Raw genomic sequence first — 20125 nt, 5'->3', positions numbered from 1 at the left:
CATACTACCCTAAGTGATTTACAGATTAAATGCAATCTCTATCAAAATTCCAATGACATTTTTAACATGCATAGAAAAAAAAAATTCTAAAATTCATATGGAAACACAAAGGCCCTGAAAGGTTGCCAAAGTAATGTTGGGCAAAAGGAACAAAGTTGGAGGCATCACATTATCTGATTCAAAATCTTCTACAAATACATAGTTACCAACACATATTAATGCCATAGTAATGGCATAGTAATGGCATTTTGTGCCATAGTAATGGCACAAAAATCGACATATAGACCAATTGAACAGAACAGACAGCCTAGAAATGAATCCATACAGTCAATTTACATTACATTACAATTTACATTACTGTAAATTACATCAATTTACAGTCAATTGATTTTCAAATAAAGGTGCCAAAAACACACAATGAGGAAAGGACAATAATAATAAACAACATTGAGAAAACTAGATATCCACATTCAGAAGAATGAAATTGGAACTTTTATCTCATGCCATATTCAAAAATCAACTCAAAATGTATTAAACTTGATATTTTTCAGAAAAACAATTTTTAAAACATGAATATATATCTTACATTTTAATAATACATCTGAAGAAGAAAAAAAATTTGTTCACAGTACATCACATTCAAAGTCTGTTACTTCTTAGTTTGAGTTAAGTGTCAAAGAGCACCATTCTTTAAAAATACATAAAGCTGGCCGGGCGCTGTGGCTCACGCCTGTAATCCTAGCTCTTGGGAGGCCGAGGCGGGCGGATTGCTCAAGGTCAGGAGTTCAAAACCAGCCTGAGCAAGAGCAAGACCCCGTCTCTACTATAAATAGAAAGAAATTAATTGGCCAACTGATATATATATAAAAAATTAGCCGGGCATGGTGGCGCATGCCTGTAGTCCCAGCTACTCGGGAGGCTGAGGCAGAAGGATCACTCAAGCCCAGGAGTTTGAGGTTGCTGTGAGCTAGGCTGACGCCACGGTACTCACTCTAGCCTGAGCAACAAAGCGAGAGTCTGTCTCAAAAAAAAAAAAAAAAAAAATGTTCAACATCACTAATCATCAGTGAAATGCAAATTAAAGCCACAATGAGATATCACCTCAGTTAGTATGGCTATTATGAAAGAGATAAGAGATAACAAGTGTTAGTGAGGATGTGGAGAAAGAGAACCATTGTACACTATTAATAGGGATGTAAATTAGTGCAGCCATTATGGTAAACAGCATAGAGGTTCCTCAAAAAATTAAAAATAGAACTACTGTATGACCCACCAATCCCACTACTGCGTATATACAGCCAAAGGAGATGAAATCAGTGTGTCAAAGAGATATCTGATTTCCCATGCTCACTGCAGCATTATTCACAATAGCCAAAATGGGGAGTCAACCTAAGAGTCCATCAACAAATGAATGGATAAAGAAAATGTGGTGTACATACACAATGTAATATTATTCGGCCTTTAAATAAGAAGGAAATTCTGTCATTTGCGACAATATGAATGAACCTGTTCAATGAAATATAGAGGAACCTTTTGGATGAAATATTGTAAACCATCCATCTGACAAAGGGTTAATATCCAACTATATAAGAAACTCAAACAATTCAATAACAAGAAAACAATGTGATTTAAAAGACATCTTTCAAAAGAAGACACATACACATGGCCAGCGTGTAAATGAAAAAATGTTCAGCATTACCAATCATGGGGCAAATGCACTGCGGAGATGTTGGTCAAAGGATACAAAATTTCAGTTAGACAGGAAATCTATTGTAGCATATGGTGACTATGGTTAACAACAATGCATTGTACACATGAAAACTGCTAAGGGAGTAGATTTGAAATGTTCTCATCACAAAATAAATGGGAGGTAATGGATATGCTCATTAGCTTGATTTAGGCATTCTGCAATGTATACATATATCAAAACATCATGTTGTACACCATAAATATACATAATTTTTTTTATTTTCCAGTTTTTAAAATGTCCATAATATTTAAGGTTGTCAATAAATATATGTGAATACACACCCAGTAAATAAATACCTTCCTGATGACTTTCACCTGAGCTAAACCACAATGACGTAGAGGAAGATGAAATAGTTCCTTCCAGGTTTGCTTCAAATTTTGCAGGGTCAGGAAGTATGTTAATGTCCTTCCAATCTCCCACAAAAACATAACAGCAATTAGGAGTGTGCTTCTAATTACCAAAATGAATAAGAGAAGACAACTATCCCCAGACATAAGTAAATGTCAACAAAATATCATGTGCATGTCAGCTAAAACGGAAGTTAACCTCTCATCAGAAACAATGGCTAGAGGAATTTAAAAACATTACAAAAAAAAAAAGAAACCTGGTGATTGAAGAACCAAGTTGGGAAAATAATGATTACAATTCTATTCTCTATTTATGTGGAAAGAAATGTGAAAATAAAAGCAGGAAAAAGTCTTAGAAACATCAAAAAACCTGCTTTACCATAATATCTCCAAACCATGATGCCAAATTTTTATCTTATAATGGACTGATGAGGTTATCTTCTAAGGATGGAAATGAAGAATGACTCACCTGCAATTTTAAAATGTAGTAATGAACCTGACTGTGCTCCACCTAGACCCATTTCTCAGATAACCACCAACCTGAGGGCAACTGCCCTCCTACAAAAATGAGCCTAGCAAAGTTAGTTACTAATTAGGAAAAATCACCCAATTACGCTAACTTGCTGAGGCTGGCAAGCCGAGCTTTACTGTGTAGGCAGAATTTCATCCAGAACACATTTGGGAATTGACTATAAAAAGGCAAACAAAACAGTTGAGACGGGAAGGCACTCCATTCTGGCTTTCAAGAATACAGTTCTGCAACGTGCTCGCCCTGACACCATGTCTCTGCGACTTTCCAGTGGATCCAGGAGGTCCTGTCCCCGTCCCACCACTGGATCACTCAGGCTCTCTGGTGGGGGAGCCAGCTTTGGGGCTGGAAATGCTTGTGGCATTCCTGGCATTGGAAGTGGCTTCTCTTGTGCGTTCGGAAGCAGCACGTCAGGAGGAAATGCAGGGGGAGGCAATCCCTGTGCTGGCTTCACCGTGAATGAGGGGGGCCTCCTCTCTGGCAATGAGAAGGTGACCATGCAGAACCTCAACGACCGCCTGGCGTCCTACCTGGAGAATGTGCGAGCCCTGGAGGAGGCCAACTCAGACCTAGAGCAGAAGATCAAGGGCTGGTATGAGCAATTTGGGCCCGGCTCTTGCCGTGGTCTTGATCATGACTACAGCAGATATTTCCCCATAATCGACGATCTTAAAGCTCAGGTAAGAAATTATACTTCACAATCACTTTTATGTAGTTTTACTTATAAATTTTCTTTTTATCTGCTAAAGTCTAAAAACATTTATCACTCTTGTGATTTCTTAAAGGGAATTTCAATTTAGCCTTGGAAATAAGCATTAAGTAAATTCAGCTGGTTAATGTCATGATAAAAATGCCACTTATGAACTACATTAATTTTGACTATTTTCACTTCCTGATCTAAAAAGAAAACCACCTTTTGTTTTTTACTGGTTGTGACCTATTGCCTTTAAAAAGTCGAACTCGTCATTTCCAGATCATCGCTGCCACCACCAGCAATGCCAATGCTGTCCTGCAAATCGATAACGCCAGGCTCACAGCAGATGATTTCAGACTCAAGTAAGTAGACTTCCAGAGTGGAAAGAATTCATGGCAATCAAGGCAAAGCATTACATCAAATTTATTTTCAATGCCTCCATTAAATATAACCAATTCATTCCTAAACTTCAAAGCACTTAGGTTTAACATAAATAGAATGTTATTACTTTTTTATACTTTGGCTATTAACATGTGAACTGCTATAAAACAAGTGCCCAATGCCCCAGTTCTTTTTGTGTTTCAAATATCTCAAAATAATAATTATTATACAACAAACTTTGAAAATGTCTCCTGTAGCCAAATCTTCAAAATTCCAGAATTCTAGCATTTATCATTGGTGATGATGTCTCCACTCATGTGACAAATTAGAAAATCATTCACACTCTCTAAGGTATGAAAACGAGCTGGCTCTTCACCAAAGTGTAGAGGCTGATGTCAATGGATTACGCAGAGTTTTGGATGAAATAACCCTGTGCAGAACAGACCTGGAGATTCAGTACGAAACCCTGAGTGAAGAGATGACTTACCTCAAAAAGAACCATAAGGAGGTAAGAGCTGACCATCTACACATCTACATTTTGCTATCACTCTGCAGCTAGTGTCCACCTAAAGAGAGATAATGTACTTAACCTCTTAAACAAGAAGTTGGTGCTGAAGATTCATTGACAGGCAAACATGAGAGCTTACTTGTCTTTATAAGAGTTGAATCGTTTGTACAGATCCACCCTTGCTCTCTCATCAAGTTTCCCATGGGAAAAAAATAGACATCATGTTTTCTAGACCAAGCAGGGTTATAAGAGCAGTGTTTGGCTATGTAATTACAACTATGTTTAAATGGTCCACTTAGAAGATTATATCTGATTAGATAAAATAAATATACTTTAAGGACATTCTAAGAAAACAAGGTCTAAATTTCTATCAAAACAGTGGCAGATTTAAAACACTAAACCATTTACTTTATACACATGTTAAATATACACACTTAACAATAGTACGTATTCTTAATAGGTTTGGCTATAAAAATAACGAGACTGAAATTAAACTGTTATACCAGAATTTATACTTCTCAGCAAATAGTATACTTCCAAAGTGGTCATTGTTGGAAGCTAGGTTCAAAATTGGATCATGCAGTCATTAGATCTTTGGGATTGCTGTCAGAGCCACTGTTCTCTAAAAGGGAAAAAATCTTTGCCCTTTTGAAAAGGAATTTGATACTTTTAAATGGCCAAAAAACTTCAAAAGTCAAGGCAAATGCTTAAAGCAGAAAATACACTAAGAATGTTACTTGATTAGTCATGAGGCTACCTTATAACTACTTGAGTAACAACATTTCTTTGGCTATATGAAGTCAAGTATAGTAGTAGTTCGATGGTAGTTCAATAAATTTGTGATGACTACAATTTACTTTTCTAATGTTTCACAGGCAAACCCATATATTTTTTTTTATCTTTTTCTGCTTGAGCTAGGGAAGTTTTCACTAAATCGTCCAAAGTGAAAAACCACATCTGGAGATAGAAAAGGTATAGGGTCCCCCAACAAGGAAAGAATGCTAGAATAGCATGGGGATTTGCTACAGGAAGGAAAGGAAGCTTTTTGCTACAGGAAGGAGGAGGGTTCCCACAGCAGAGACATAAGTTCATCTATGATATTCCAATTTACACGGTCTCAGCAGTGATGCTTGCCACCCACAGTCTTGGAACTGACTCACTGCATTCTAACAGCATGCAGCTCACACAAAACAATGTATAGACTTTGACTGCAAAATAGATTCCAGCTTCCAGGATGATAATACTCAGAATAACCAGCATTTGTTTAGCATTTACATGCCAGGCAGTGTTTCTAAGTATTTTTATTATTAGTTCTTTCACTTCTTTTAACAACCCAGAGAAGGGTTTTTAATGATCCTCAATTTTCAGATAAGTACATTGAAACTTAGAGAGGTTAAGCAACTTTCCAAACTCACCCAGCCACTGCAAGGCAAGAGTAAAATTCCCACAGAGATTTGTCTGATACTAAAGTCTAACGTGACGCTATATGGTCCCTGTGTTAGCTTGAAACAAAGCTAGAATTCTTCAGGGGGTGGTGTTCTTCCCTGGGGGGTATCACACACACACACATATACATTTACTTATTTGTAATCATTTCAATTGTTCAGAATTATCCAAACTCAGCCCTTCAGCCATGTTCATGCTGTGTTCAGGATATAGCTGATTTGAGAACACATCAAAGCTGGCCTCTAGCAGAATATAGACCAGTCCACGAAGGTGGAGACATTTACACTATGAAGGAATAGAATAAGAGATGGGGGTTAATTCATTTTAAGTATTTTTAAAAACTTTCGGCCGTGGCCGGGCGCTGTGGCTCACGCCTGTAATCCTAGCTCTTGGGAGGCCGAGGCGGGCGGATTGCTCAAGGTCAGGAGTTCAAAACCAGCCTGAGCAAGAGCAAGACCCCGTCTCTACTATAAATAGAAAGAAATCAATTGGCCAACTGATATATATATATATATATAAAATTAGCCGGGCATGGTGGCGCATGCCTATAGTCCCAGCTACTTGGGAGGCTGAGGCAGAAGGATCACTCGAGCCCAGGAGTTTGAGGTTGCTGTGAGCTAGGCTGACGCCACGGCACTCACTCTAGCCTGGACAACAAAGCGAGACTCTGTCTCAAAAAAAAAACAAAAACTTTCGGCCGTGCGTGGTGCCTAACTCCTGTAATCCTAGCACTCTGGGAGGCTGGGGCAGGTGGATCGCTCAAGGTCAGGAGTTCAAAACCAGCCTGAGCAAGAGCAAGACCCCGTCTCTACTACAAATAGAAAGAAATTAATTGGCCAACTAATATATATAGAAAAAATTAGCTGGGCATGGTGGTGCATGCCTGTAGTATCAGCTACTCGGGAGGCTGAGGCAGGAGGTTCACTTGAGCCCAGGAGTTTGAGGTTGCTGTAAGCTAGGCTGACGCCACAGCACTCACTCTAGCCTGGGCAACAAAGTGAGACTCTGTCTCAAAAAAAAAAAAAAAGAAAGAAAGAAAGAAATTAATTGGCCAACTAAAAATATATAGAGAAAAAATTAGCCGGGCATGGTGGTACATGCCTGTAGTCCCAGCTACTCCAGAGGCTGAGGCAGTAGGATTGCTTGAGCCCAGGAGTTTGAGGTTGCTGTGAGCTAGGCTGATGCCACGGCACTCTAGCCTGGGCAACGGAGTGAGACTCTTGTCTCAGAAAAAAAAAAAAAAAAAACAAACAAACAAAAAAAAAACTTTCATTTGAAATTAATTTGAAAAGAAATTAAGACTTGTTCATGGTAGCAGCACTGCAACAGGCAGATTGAAGTTTTAGGAGCAGGAGTCAGGCTCACCATAAGGAAGAGCTCTGGAACAATTCAAACTCTCCCAGAATGAAACAGGCTGCTTCACAAGGTAGTGAGTTCACCGTCTTCGAGAGTTAAGTGAACTGGACAGGAAATACAAGGTGTGGGGGGAGGGGTCACTGCACGGCTTGGCGGGGGAGGGAGGGACTCTAAGCACCCTTCCAAAGCTGAGCTCGGGGGACCTGGGTTCTCTCTCGGTGAGGTCCCCGGCCGCTGAGCGGAACCCTTCCTGCCCGCAGGAGATGCAAGTGCTGCAGTGCGCGGCGGGCGGCAACGTGAACGTGGAGATGAACGCGGCGCCCGGGGTGGACCTCACCGTCCTGCTGAACAACATGCGCGCCGAGTACGAGGCCCTGGCGGAGCAGAACCGCAGGGACGCCGAGGCCTGGTTCAACGAAAAGGTGAGTCTCGTCCAGAGAACTATCCCTGTCTGCATTTTGGGGATGTCCACAAAGCTAAGATTTGCCCCCTGGCTTCTGTCGTTTCAGAGCGCTTCTCTGCAGCAGCAGATCTCGGAGGACGTGGGAGCCACCACCTCGGCCCGGAACGAGCTGACAGAGATGAAGCGCACTCTTCAAACCCTGGAAATCGAGCTGCAGTCTCTCTTGGCCACGGTACGAAAAGGACAGCGCCCCACCGTCTCCTGGGTCACCGTTTTCGATATGCGCCAGCTGGTTTTAAGTCCTTAACAGTGTTGAAAATAGGTCCACCTGTGTTTTCATAATTATCTTAAAATGTAAGGAAAGAAGAGGACCGTGCAGACAACAGCTAAAACAGCAACGCCCACGTCTCTAGATCTATCCTACCAAAAAGAGGGTTTTGCTCATTTTTAAGCGGTGTCATGGGGTCGTCTTAACCACGTGTCGGCGTGAAACCTAAGACAACTGTAGATAAAGTTAACGACAGGGGGAAACCATATAACAAGGAAATTTCTGCATGTCTGTATGTGTGCCTCAGCTTCTCTCTCTTGCCTCCTGACAGAAACAGTCCCTGGAGTGCTCCCTGACGGAGACCGAGAGCAACTACTGCGCGCAGCTCGCGCAGATCCAGGCGCAGATCGGGGCCCTGGAGGAGCAGCTGCACCAGGTCCGGACCGAGACCGAGGGCCAGAAGCTCGAGTACGAGCAGCTGCTCGACATCAAGGTCCACCTGGAAAAAGAGATCGAGACCTACTGTCTCCTCATAGGAGGAGAAGATGGGTAGGTAAAATAATGCATAGGAAAGGTGTACTGCACTGAAATCTGCTCACAACTTAGATCCCCGGAAAGTGAACATAAACTATTAATAATACGGCTGCATTTATTATCGTGAATGCTGAATATTAAACATAACGCGCACTCTACTGCCAAGATCCAAATGTGCAATATCTTACCAAACCCAAATGCAACAGGCCCTGTCTTTATGAAAATTAAAAATATCACTTCTTAATGCTGAAACAGAGTAGTTTCAACTGTGTAACCCACTGAATATGTTATCAAGGAAGTAAAGAAAATCTAATGGGGAATCTAGAATTGGAGGGGCTGTCTCTAAATCACTCTTTTGTGATATTTTCACAGGGCTTGTAAGTCTGGAGGTTACAAGTCTAAAGATTATGGATCCGGAAACCTGGGCAATCAAGTCAAAGGTGATTAAAATGAAATTCTGCTGTGCTCTACTATTTCATTTTCAATGTACAGGTTGATTGTTTTTATATTACCATAGCTTAGTAAGAATAGATATAGTAATAATAAAGATTTGTAGCAGATATCAGTATTGCTACATTTCTGATTTTAATGGTGTGCTAATTTTAAACAAAGTAACATATCACCATGTTTTTACCTAACCGAGTAAGCAAAATTCACCAAAAAATGAGTCTAAGTATCTGTGCTTACTGCATAGCCCATTCTTTATAAAATCCTAGTATTCCTTTAACTAATGTAGTTTCTTATTTATCTTTTTTTTAACTCTTTAAACTCTCCTTTTAAATTTTCATTTTCAGATGCAGCCAAAGCCATAGTGGTTAAGAAAGTTCTGGAAGAGGTAGACCAACGCAGCAAAATACTTACCACCAGACTCCACTCCCTGGAAGAGAAATCTCAAAGCAATTAATTTGAGACACTACAGAGAACATATGCTAAATACACTCAGAGGGAAAAAAGCAACATATATATCTGTCTGGAAAAATGAGCACATCTAAAAAAAATGTCTATCCTGTTGTCTTTCTGTTATTTTCTCTTTCTGAGCAGTCAATAGCAGTATCTCCCCATTCACCTAGAAGAACACCACATACAAATATGATGACTCCTTTAATAACTCTACAGAAATCTGTTGTCAATTCTCTATATTCAATAAACCTTCTTCCTTTAGCAACTTATTACTGGTGGTGGTGTCTTATTTTTAAAATGTTCATGTCTGTGATCCAGATATGTAAACACCCTATAGCTTTTAATTCTACAAAAACGTTTTTTTTAAATCAACAGATTTCCTCTTAGATTTTCATGAGGCTTTCTCAACAATTCAAAATGAGACACATTCAGAAGAAATAAAAATGCTTCTTAAATCCCCAATCTGCCATACTTTGACATAATAAGAAGCCTATTTGTTCCCTTTTATAATAGCCAAAATGTATACATTTCAGGTTCTTCATCTGTAAATGGGGATAACAAAAGTACTTCCTTCAAATGGTTCTTGTAAAGATTAAACAAATGAATTAAAGTGCACTCATGGGGTAAGTACTCAATAAAAGTTAACTCTTATTTTTTAATCCTCAGTATTTATAGTGATTAATTTTCAAATCTCACTTCCTTTTCAGATATATATTTAAATAATATTCCAAATATAAGAGTTATTGTAGCAAACGTTCTGGTTTAGAATCCAAGTTATAGTAATGGAGTCATCTACTTGTATTACAAAGTGACAACTGATGTTTGTAACTCCCTTGACTAATAGATTAGTCAAGAGAAATAAATTAGATTAACAAAAAACATAGCTGCTTCAGATCAGATATTACTCTAGATACTAAGTTGATCCTCAGTCCTCTATGGCTGGATTACCCATCTTGTAATCTAGTCACTAAAATCTGTTTCAGGCTCCAAGTGGAAATATTAAACAGAAAAGATGATCGAGTCCTTTACAGGCAATGTATTTCTGAATTATTTTTATAATCTTCAGATATAATTTAAGCCACAGACCACTAGGACCAAAATGCCTAATGATGTCCCCCATCAGATTATGTGAAACAAAGACATTAAAAACTAACAGAAAATTTCACTTAGAAAAAATATCTTGCGATTGTCAAAATGCTGGAGCAATCTGCACAACCCTTCCACACCTGTCATCAGATTCTCCCTCATCAAGGAGGGATGCTTCCAAACCTAAATCCTTACACAACTGTATACATCTGTCACAATTCATAGACCTGTACACCTAAAAAGGGTGAATTTTAATATAAGCATGTAAACTATACCTAGTGATGGGCTGGAACTGCTTTTACCACCTCATGACAACCTATTTTGCACTTCTCTTCCCAACTCCTCATTTGGTGATGTCATTTGGTAGCTTGACATCAGCCATAGAGAAGGTATTTACACAACAGAAATTGGCAAACACTACAAATCATAACTTCTTTCTCCCCTGAAAGCTAGTTGTTAAACATTACCAGGACATCACTGATCATACTTCAAGAAAGATGACTTTAAACACACACATACACACTGGCTAATCTGTTTATATAAAGAGAGAGAGAGAGAGAGAGAGAGATGTGGATATATCACTACCCTTCTTAAAGTCCTCCAGTGGATTCCTACTGCACCTAGAATTAAATTCCAATATCCTCCTGTGGCCTACAGGGCCCTACATGACCTGGCCCTGCTTGTCTCTCTTATTCATATCATGTACCCTGACCTTTACCCTCAGCTCTAACCACTTTGCCCTCATCTTATTCCTCGGATCCAACAAGCTCATTCCTCCCTCAGAGCCTTTGCACCAGCCGTTGCCTCAGCCTGAGATGCTCTTTCCCCAGATCTTCCCTTTTGATTGTTCCCATCAAAAGAGCTGTCACCGACCACTCTAGCAGAAGTCACTAGTACATCATGCCGTCTTATTCCCTTCAGGACATTCATCATCACCTGAAATTATCTGGTTTATTCATTTTGTTTCTTGTTTGTTGTTTCTTCTCCTGCACCAGAATGTAAGCTCTATCGGGCAGGGACATTGCCCATTTTGTTCAACATCTTCTCTCCAGCAACTAGAATAGAGCCTGGCATAGGGTAAGGACACATTAAATATTCGTTGAATAAATGGTTGAACGAATATACACATCTAAAACCAAGGTAATGTCTTAGATTGGAAACATATATCAGACTAAAGTTGGTAATTAAAATTATCAAAGGTCATGGCCACGATGAGTTAGGTGCCTCCTTCTCCCTAACTAGTCCGGAGAGCAGGGGCCATTTCTATCATCTCTGAATCTTTAGCACCAAGCACAGAACCAGACTCAGTGCTGAATGAATGAATGAATGAATGAATGAATGAATGAATGATGTGACTTGAGCTTATACCAAAAACAATTTCAAGCTGCGCCTAAGGCCTAAAAGGAATTTAAACAATTAGTCACTGAAACTCTTCAGTGCCAAAATAAACTCACGCCTCTCCACCCTGTACCATACTTAGCAGAATAAATGTCCAAAAAGCATCTATTAAAACAAGCACAAGAGAATCAGATAATCAATGTCTGGAAGGCCAGGCGTCGGTGCAGATTACGTACTTCCTGAGATATTTAAGGCAAAAATTTTGGCCCCAATCTGTTTTGTAACAAGAAATCATTCTATTGTAATGTGGCAAAACTGCAAAGAATAACAATTGCCTTGGCAATGTCATAAAGCAATGATCCTCAGTTCTGTTCGGCTTAAGTCCCCTCCGGGATAAGCGTGGAAACCTCATGCCAGCCCCTCCAGAAACTCTGCTATGCCTGTCCCTCCCCACGCCCAACTGAGAACTGTGATTACAAAGCTTGGCTGTGAGGCTCTGGAAGGTTATGCCCAAATACGAGGGCGTCCAGCCCACACTCCACTCCCCAAGCTCAGTACCCAGGAAAGGAGGAGCCTTTTCCTAGTTTGTACAAAGTTACAGGAAGGGCTACAGAGGTGCTGGTACAAGTCATTGAAATACCAAAATATCTCATAAGGCTGGTAAGTAGCCATTGCCCAGAGGCCCCCTGAACACCCTCAACTATGGCCCCAGGCCTTGCCCGGGACCCCCTTCCCACTGTCCAGGAACCAAACACACCAGGCAAGCAGGGGCCCCTGGGATCCCACTCCAGACTTAGCTGCTGATGTTCAGTGTGACCCATCTGTGCCCACACCATACAATTGTTAAATATTTTTAATATCACATCTGGTTTTTATCCATTTCCTTTTTTTTTTTTTTTTTCATGTCTGCATCTTAGAAAATCTTTCAGGAATCATTTATAGGTCCAGGATGGTCTGGAGATTGGACATAGAACTATTTCCAAAATTTCAGGTGACCCATCCCCAGGCCATGAGAAAGTGGCGAGGGGCATGGCCCTTGGACGGTTCAGACTAGAGCTGAGGGGTCCCAGCATCAGCTGGCAGGTCAGGGCACAAGGCTTAGACCTTTGCCTCTAGTTCACCTTATCGATGAACCAAATGAACATATCAAACTAAAGAAAAATGTGGTCTCTAACTTACTTGATAGAGAAGGCAGCATTGAAGATTGGTTATGGGACCAGTCCCCACACTGTCTGGATTCAAAACAATTTTTACCCCTTTCTAGCTGTGTTTTCTTGGGCAAGTTTATCTCTCTGCTCTGTCCCTCAATTTCCCCACCTGTAAAATGGGGATAATATTGATAACACCTACGTCAGAGGGTTGTTGTGATGATTAAAGTAGCCAATCCATGCACTTTGGGAAAGTGGTTCCTATTAAACCCTCAACAAATGTAGCTCCTATGATAACCAAGAAATAAAAATTTAAAAATCAATTCCATGTTATCACAGAACCTTAAAGATACAAGAAAGCTAGAGACTATCTAGTCCGTGCCAAGTTTCCCCATGAGGAAAATGAGGCCCCATGAGGTAAAGTGATTGGTTCAGTCATTCCTGGCAATCAGAATGACAGATTTCATCTTACTAATCCTCTTAAAGGTGAACAATAATTCTCCCTAGTTTACCTAGGCTCATTCAATTCAATGAATTGAAACAAAAGTATTCAGGAGAAAATGACCTAAGTCCAACAAACATGTTGCCAAAATGGCAAGCCTACAAAGAGAACAGAGAGTGCTGCCCCTAATCCTAGCATTTGCGACACTTATGCCCACAGGAGCTGGGTGCCCATCACGGCCAAGGTGCTCCTCTCAGACGGGAGGTGCAACCTGGCAAGGAAGGTGACGTGCCTGAACTGGTGTCGAAGGCAGAAGGTAGCTGGAAGCTTTCCAGAAAAGGACTAGGAACATAACTATCCTGGTTTATGAGGGCCTTCTACCTCCTTAATATGGAAAGGGGTATATTTATATACCATACTAAGAGAACATGGCTATAATTTTTAAATTATCTGGAGGATCTGGTAACAAATACAACCAAAAATCCTCAGTCCCCACAAACTTATAGGTATCAGTGAAGTCTTCACAACATGTATGCACTCATTTAATTTTTCTAGTTCTTCAGTCCCCACCTATAAAACTATATACAGAACCTCTGGCTACTGGCCTTTCCCACTATAATTGAATGCTCTGTGCTAGGCCATTGATACTCTCAAGTCTCACGATATGCTACAGTTACTTAACAGTTGTCATCTGAAAAGGGACAAAGGAAACACCCTGCCACCTATTCTCTGAGCTCTGTTCAGTAGAGGTATGTTGGGGGTTCCCAAGACCATCCTGTTTCAATGAGTCACTAGAGGGACCCACAGAACTCAGAAAAGCTGTTATGCTAATGGTTATGTTTATTACAGGAAAGGACACAGATTAGAATCAGCAAAGGCAAAAGGCACAGGGGGCCAAGTCCAGGAGAGACCAGACACAAGCATCCAACTTTCCTTTCACATGGAGTCACACGAAACCACACTGTATTCTCCCAGCAGAAATGTGTGACAACGCATATGTAGCGTTGCCAACCAAAGCAGCTCACCCAAACCTTGGTGCCCAGAGTTTTCACTGGGAGTCAGTCACCTATGCATGGAGCAACACATGACTCACCTCCATTACTCAGTTTCCAGCCCCTCCAACCATCAGACTGATACGGTGTAGCCCAGGGACCCCGCCACAAACCACCCTGTTAGTGTAAACTCTCCCGTGTGGCCCAAGGCCCCAGGAATACACAAATACTCTTATCAGGCAGAATATTACAAACTTAGAGGTTACCCCCAAGAGCTGGGTAGAGCTCAAATCTGAACATCCCAAGCTTACTAAGTTAACCTTTTCCTGCATAAGCGGGTCTCACAGCAGGACCCCAAGATAGTACAGGGTTCAGCTTCAGCACATTTTCCCCTATAACTCCTGCCCCTAACATCCAGGATGAATGAGCACCCCATGTGCAGGACCACCACACGCCTTGAATATCCAGGCTCTGTAGTCAAGTGTAGCTCATAGTAGTCCACCTTTCCTTAAAATGAGTTATCTCTTGAAGACTTTCTTTAACACTGAGCATCTGTCAGGGCCCTGCCAATCCTCTGCGCATGCACGTATGCAAAGCCCAATCACAGGGAAGGCTCGAGACCTTTTCACAGAAGCCACCTCCACAGAAGATAAAAATGATTACCCCGGGCGTACCTGAATCTCCACTCAGGATCAGAGAGGTTTAAGTGTTCAGAAGCTTTGACTATAGAAGAGGGATCGATTTTTTGTGTGTGAGGAATAACTGAATCGAAGCGAACTTAAGAAAGCTTTACAGTCAATGAAACCATTTTTCAGGTAATTAAAGCAAAAGGAAATTCAACGACTACAAATAGGTGTGTTTCAAACATATCAGGAGATATTATGTTCAATCTGTTACCACAATTGAGTTTCTAGGTCTAGAAACGCAAGAAGAAAGAAAATACAAATGAGTACAAATGGGTATAGATCCAGCATAAAAATTCATCTTCTGAGATATCAAACCCACTCCTCCTTCCTCCTCGCCTTCAAAATGTTTCTGAAAATCTAGAGATAGAGCTCAAGAAAACAGACAGTTTGACAATTGACTTAATAGCGATTATACTTTATATTGGCATATTACTTTAGGATTTTAATATACATGCAAATAGTAAAAGTTGATCTTGACAAAACCCTATAAGACAAGAATTATGATGACCATTTATGGATCAAGGTCCAGATTAGAGATGTCACCTGTCTTGCCCTGGGTCACAGAGCTATTCAGTGACAATACAGAACTTGAACCCAGGTTCAAACTACTAGTCCAGTGTTCTTCCCACACAACATGCTACCCCATGGATTTGGCAAGGATTTCAAAAAACTCAGCCCCTTGAAACTTATTCCATGAAAAGCAATTTTATATAAAACGTTTTTAAAATACATGGGCAGACAAAGAACCCGACAGGTGTGACTACTTTTCTTCAACATTAAATATGTTTAATTTGATGCCACTGATGAATGCCAAATGAACAGAAAGCAAAATATTAATATATTCGCTTCTTTAAGAAGAATTCGCCACAATGAAGAATGAATGCTTCCAAGTTATTGAAGCAAGTCTGACTGTCAGAGAGTCATAGGAAAACTGGCATATTTCATGGGAAGTTTTGCTTAATTATAACTTTCACCAAACTTGTTCCACAAGGAGCATCTGAAAGCAAAGTTGGTGGAATTAGAGTAAAAGGTAAGAAAATATTACTCATTAAAAAGGATTAAAATTTTAATTTTAAAAATCTGCTTCACTATAGCTATCTGTGTCACAGTTAAAACACAAACATACACACACAAAGAAATTCTTTTCCCCTATTATTCATAAAGTTTTTCTTTATAAAATATTAAATGTCTAATGATAATTTTTAAACCACTACAAAGGGACAGAATTTAAGAGGGGAACACTGAATGTCATGTGCAGGCGATGCTAAAAACTAGAAGATCCATGTTCTTTCCCCATAAACTTCACCTCTTCAGGTGTGATACCTTCCAGCCCAGCAGCTCTTCAAGGTAAATGGGGGTCGGGGACGCACTCACAGACCCATCAGTGCCACCGTAGACCAGGTGGCAACCATGAGGTGAGTAACAGCACTGGACTTAATACAACGTAGAGAAATGTGTGCTGGGTGGAACCCAGAGATCCAGATTCTAATCTTGGTTCTTGCACTAATGAATTGCATTATATAGAACAAAACAACCGTTGAGCTTCAGTTTCCTTCCCTGTAAAATGCCCTGACTGCCTGTCACAGCTCTAATAACTATTCAATTACAATGACACATACAAATGTGGTTGAAAACTGCAAAAGTGATGTAGAAATGCAAAAGTATTAATGGCAGAAGAGATTAGACAAAAAACACTGTCTTATTTAACAGAGCAAAAAGTCTTGAATCTGATAAATCAGTAGAACAAATCTTTGAAAAGTGACACTTGAGGCAGATTGGGGATAGCTGTGTAGGCGTAGGTGTAGGTGTAGATTTCCATGGTGACGAGCACTCCTACCGTTAGACAGTGTCATGATGGAAAGGCTAGGTCCTGCAATGGTAGACTTTCCTAGTGGAAAAACACATGGTCTGGAACCTTGGTTACCAGGATACAGTAGAGACAAGCTGCTGATTCAACACTGAAAATAAATAGATATTTGGTCCAACCAAAGATTACAGCAAATAGGATCCACTAATTGAAGAACTGATAAGTCAAGCAAGAAACTTACACTCCCCCATTTCTTCATCATAATAGTTTGTGAGATTTTCAAAATAAAACATAATGCATTAAAACACATGCATAATCTTGCTTTCTAATTTTTTTCAACTTGCCACTGACTTTATCTTGCTTTCTATTTTTGAGGTAACTCCTGCTTGTAATTAAAATCCCAAAAACAAAATGGTTATCGATTACATCAATTTGTCATTAAAAACAAAAGCAGTTCTCAGTTCAAAAGGGGGTTGTATTCCAAGAGTTGTTTATGAGTGTTTTTACTTCAATGACACACTTCATACTTACTATATGCCAGGCTTTGCTCCTGGGCCTTTACAAACATCACTTATTTTTAATCCTTGTGATAATTCTATGAAGTAGGAACTGGAGTCTTCACTTTACAGATGAAGAAACAGAGGCACAGAGATGTTAAGTCATTTTCTCAAGGTCACACAGTTAGTAAATAGCCAGATCCTAAGTGGAAAATGTGGCTCCAGGATTTCCTAGGCACCACGCCATGCTGACCTTTTGGAACCTGATATATTTTCATATAGAAACAATGATAGAAATAGTTATAAAATTCCCCAACAGCCTATTTAAACCACATGTAGCTGATCTGAAATTCTATAGATCTGTTAAAGTGCTACCCCTGGCTGGCAGCTCAGTACCTGTCATGGAGGAGGTGCTCAAAAAAGTGACGTTTGTTGGATTTAATATATTGATAGAGCAGTTGCCCTACTTGCAACGGCAGCATTCTAGAACAATTTGAAGCACCCAATGGCAGAAATTTAGCTGTTCTCCTCTCAGCATCCTCTACCTTGGTCTCAACAGTGGAAAGGAATTTGGACAATTGGGTCTTATGGAGATGGCACAACTCTTTGGCAGTAGGTGACAGCAGGGTCTTGGTTTTAGCAGCAAAGCGGCAGCACAAAACCTCAACAGCAACACTAGGGAAAGAATCCGAGTTGGTTTAAGTAGCAGGATGTGGTTGCGAGTCTGTGGCAGGAGGTGGAGTGGAGGTAGGCAGTGGGATGGCAAGGTGAGTTTCTTGGACCGGACTACATGGAAACTGGGTCTCTAACTAGGGCAGCTGTTTGTCATCAGGGAAGATGATAAATCAGCCATCTGCAACCCACAGTCGACATCTAGGTCAACACTTGGACAGTAAATAAGCTCTCCCCATTGTTTCTCAGTAGGAGAAAAAAATGTAAGTTATTTTCCTGACATTTTCTCAACACTGTGAAAAATACCTAAGAGAAGAATTGCTGTGATTATATAAAACACAACAAAAATTATACATGAAGTTAAACTTTAAGAGCAGGAACTATGACTTGTCAACATTAATCCTAAAGTCTAGCAGAATGTTTTAGCAGAATGCTCAATTAATAATTGATATAAATTGACATTACTAATATGTAAAATATAAATTAAACAACCAAATACTAAAATAAATAGAATAATAAATTATAGAAAATAAAGAAATAGGATTATTGATAAATGACCAGAATAATAAATGGAATGATAAATCACCAAATCATAAATGAGTGGACTGACAATAGAGTAAATGAATGAAGCAATAGTACCAACTATTAACTACCATATTCATCATAAACAGCACAATGAATTTGAAATAATCATATTAGCTTGTTATATAACATAAAATGTATGCAATAAAGAAAGCAGGCATTAATTTTATTTTTGCCCCAGATAAATTACTCTGAAGCTATCAAGATTCCCATCTTTAATTTTTAAAATCTGTATGGTATAATAGGAAGTATTTTTCCAGTTTATTCAATCAGATATTTTAATTCAACTTCCTCTTTGGATATAACACCAAAGTCTACAAAGCAACATAAGGCAGAATATTCTTTATGCTGTTAATAAACAAACAAATAAAAATATTGGTGTATAAGATCAAATCAGCCATATGAAAAGAAAAAAAAGAATTAAAAATTAAAAACAAAATAAAGAAAAAAAAATATTGGTGTCTTGGATCTCTGTTCAAGCAATACCACTAAACTAGTTTTAGGCCTTAAAGAAATCACTACAATGAATCTTAATTTTTGAATTTTAAAAGGAAAGAATTGATCTAAATTCTTTTAAATACTTCATCCCTTTCTGTGAAATTCAGTACAGAATTTCACTAAATTTGCCTGAAGTCCTTGGACTGGATAACAGAAAGAAATACATATAATTTAAAAGAAAATATTTTGGAAATGTTCTTTTTTGAATCAATTTTTAACCATTTTCTAAAAGTTCTGGTATCAAAATGGAGTTTATCGAAAGTACAAAATGGACATCAATTGCTCAAGCAATGTCTTGAAAACTTTGACAACTGCTGACTTACAAATGAATATGAAAACCAAACTAAAGGCTGGGTGTGGTGGCTTGTGCCTGTAATCCTAGCACTTTGGAAGGCCCAGGCAGGAGGATCGCTTGAGACCAAGAGGTCGAGACCAGCCTTAGTAAGATCAAGACCCCATCTCTCCAAAAAGTAGAAAAATTAGCCAAACCTGGTGGGGTATGTCTATAGTACCAGACACTCTGGAAGCTGAGGCAGGAGGACTGCTTGACCTCAGGACTTTGAGGTTGCTGTGAGCTATGATGACACCACTGCACTCTAGCCTGGGTGACAGAGCAACTGTCAAAAAAGAAACAAAAACAAACAAACAAACAAACAAAAAAACCAGAAACCAAATTGAATAAAGCAACATCACAAAAAGGAATCATGCCTCAATGCTTTTCTAACTCTCCTCCCAAATAATCATTTTCTTCAGGGATCATTTTAACAAAAAGAACCAGAAAAGACAGATGTATAGATTTTTCTGTTTTGTTTTAATTTGATCTTTTCTGTTCCTTTTAACTAGACAATGAGATGAAGGAATATTCTAGCAGTAGCATAATTACTGTAAGGATTGTTGCCCCAGCTGCAGGCAGACTTGTCTTGTATTTGAATACTGATAAACATAACATAACATGAAATTTTTGTCAAGCAAAACTATAAAGAAGTTAAAGAACAGCTGAGTTAATACAATAGCTAGCCAAATACTTTGATTTACTAACACAGGTAGTAACATGTACTAACATCTATATTAGTAAATGAAACGGGAGTATACTTTGGAGCTGTGTCTCACTGTGACGTGACAGCACAGCGTGAGTCACAGCCAGCTCAGTTGTCCACTGAAGCAGCCCGTCACGAGATCATGAAACTGAAACGCATTCTTCACACCCATGACACAGAACTACAATTCCTAATGGCTAAGGTATGCGAGAGTAGCTAATTAC

The 20125-nt window shown here is 39.5% G+C and overlaps 1 protein-coding gene across 1 annotated transcript; it reads left to right on the top strand.

Annotated features, from left to right (window-relative positions):
* The first annotated feature begins 2834 nt into the window (after window positions 1-2834).
* On the top strand, window positions 2835-9385 carry LOC105872070 (keratin, type I cytoskeletal 25). The gene is made up of 8 exons (XM_012765819.2): window positions 2835-3306; window positions 3600-3682; window positions 4053-4209; window positions 7272-7433; window positions 7521-7646; window positions 8014-8231; window positions 8589-8656; window positions 9011-9385. The coding sequence occupies exons 1-8, from the start codon at window positions 2878-2880 to the stop codon at window positions 9118-9120; spliced, it is 1353 nt and encodes a 450-aa protein (XP_012621273.2). The 5' UTR covers window positions 2835-2877; the 3' UTR covers window positions 9121-9385.
* The last annotated feature ends 10740 nt before the right edge of the window (window positions 9386-20125 follow it).

This window comes from Microcebus murinus, chromosome 18 (genome assembly GCF_040939455.1).
Source record: "Microcebus murinus isolate Inina chromosome 18, M.murinus_Inina_mat1.0, whole genome shotgun sequence".
Classification (NCBI taxonomy): domain Eukaryota; kingdom Metazoa; phylum Chordata; class Mammalia; order Primates; family Cheirogaleidae; genus Microcebus; species Microcebus murinus.
Note: the sequence above shows the minus strand (reverse complement) of the source record. Positions and strands in the feature narration are given on the sequence as shown.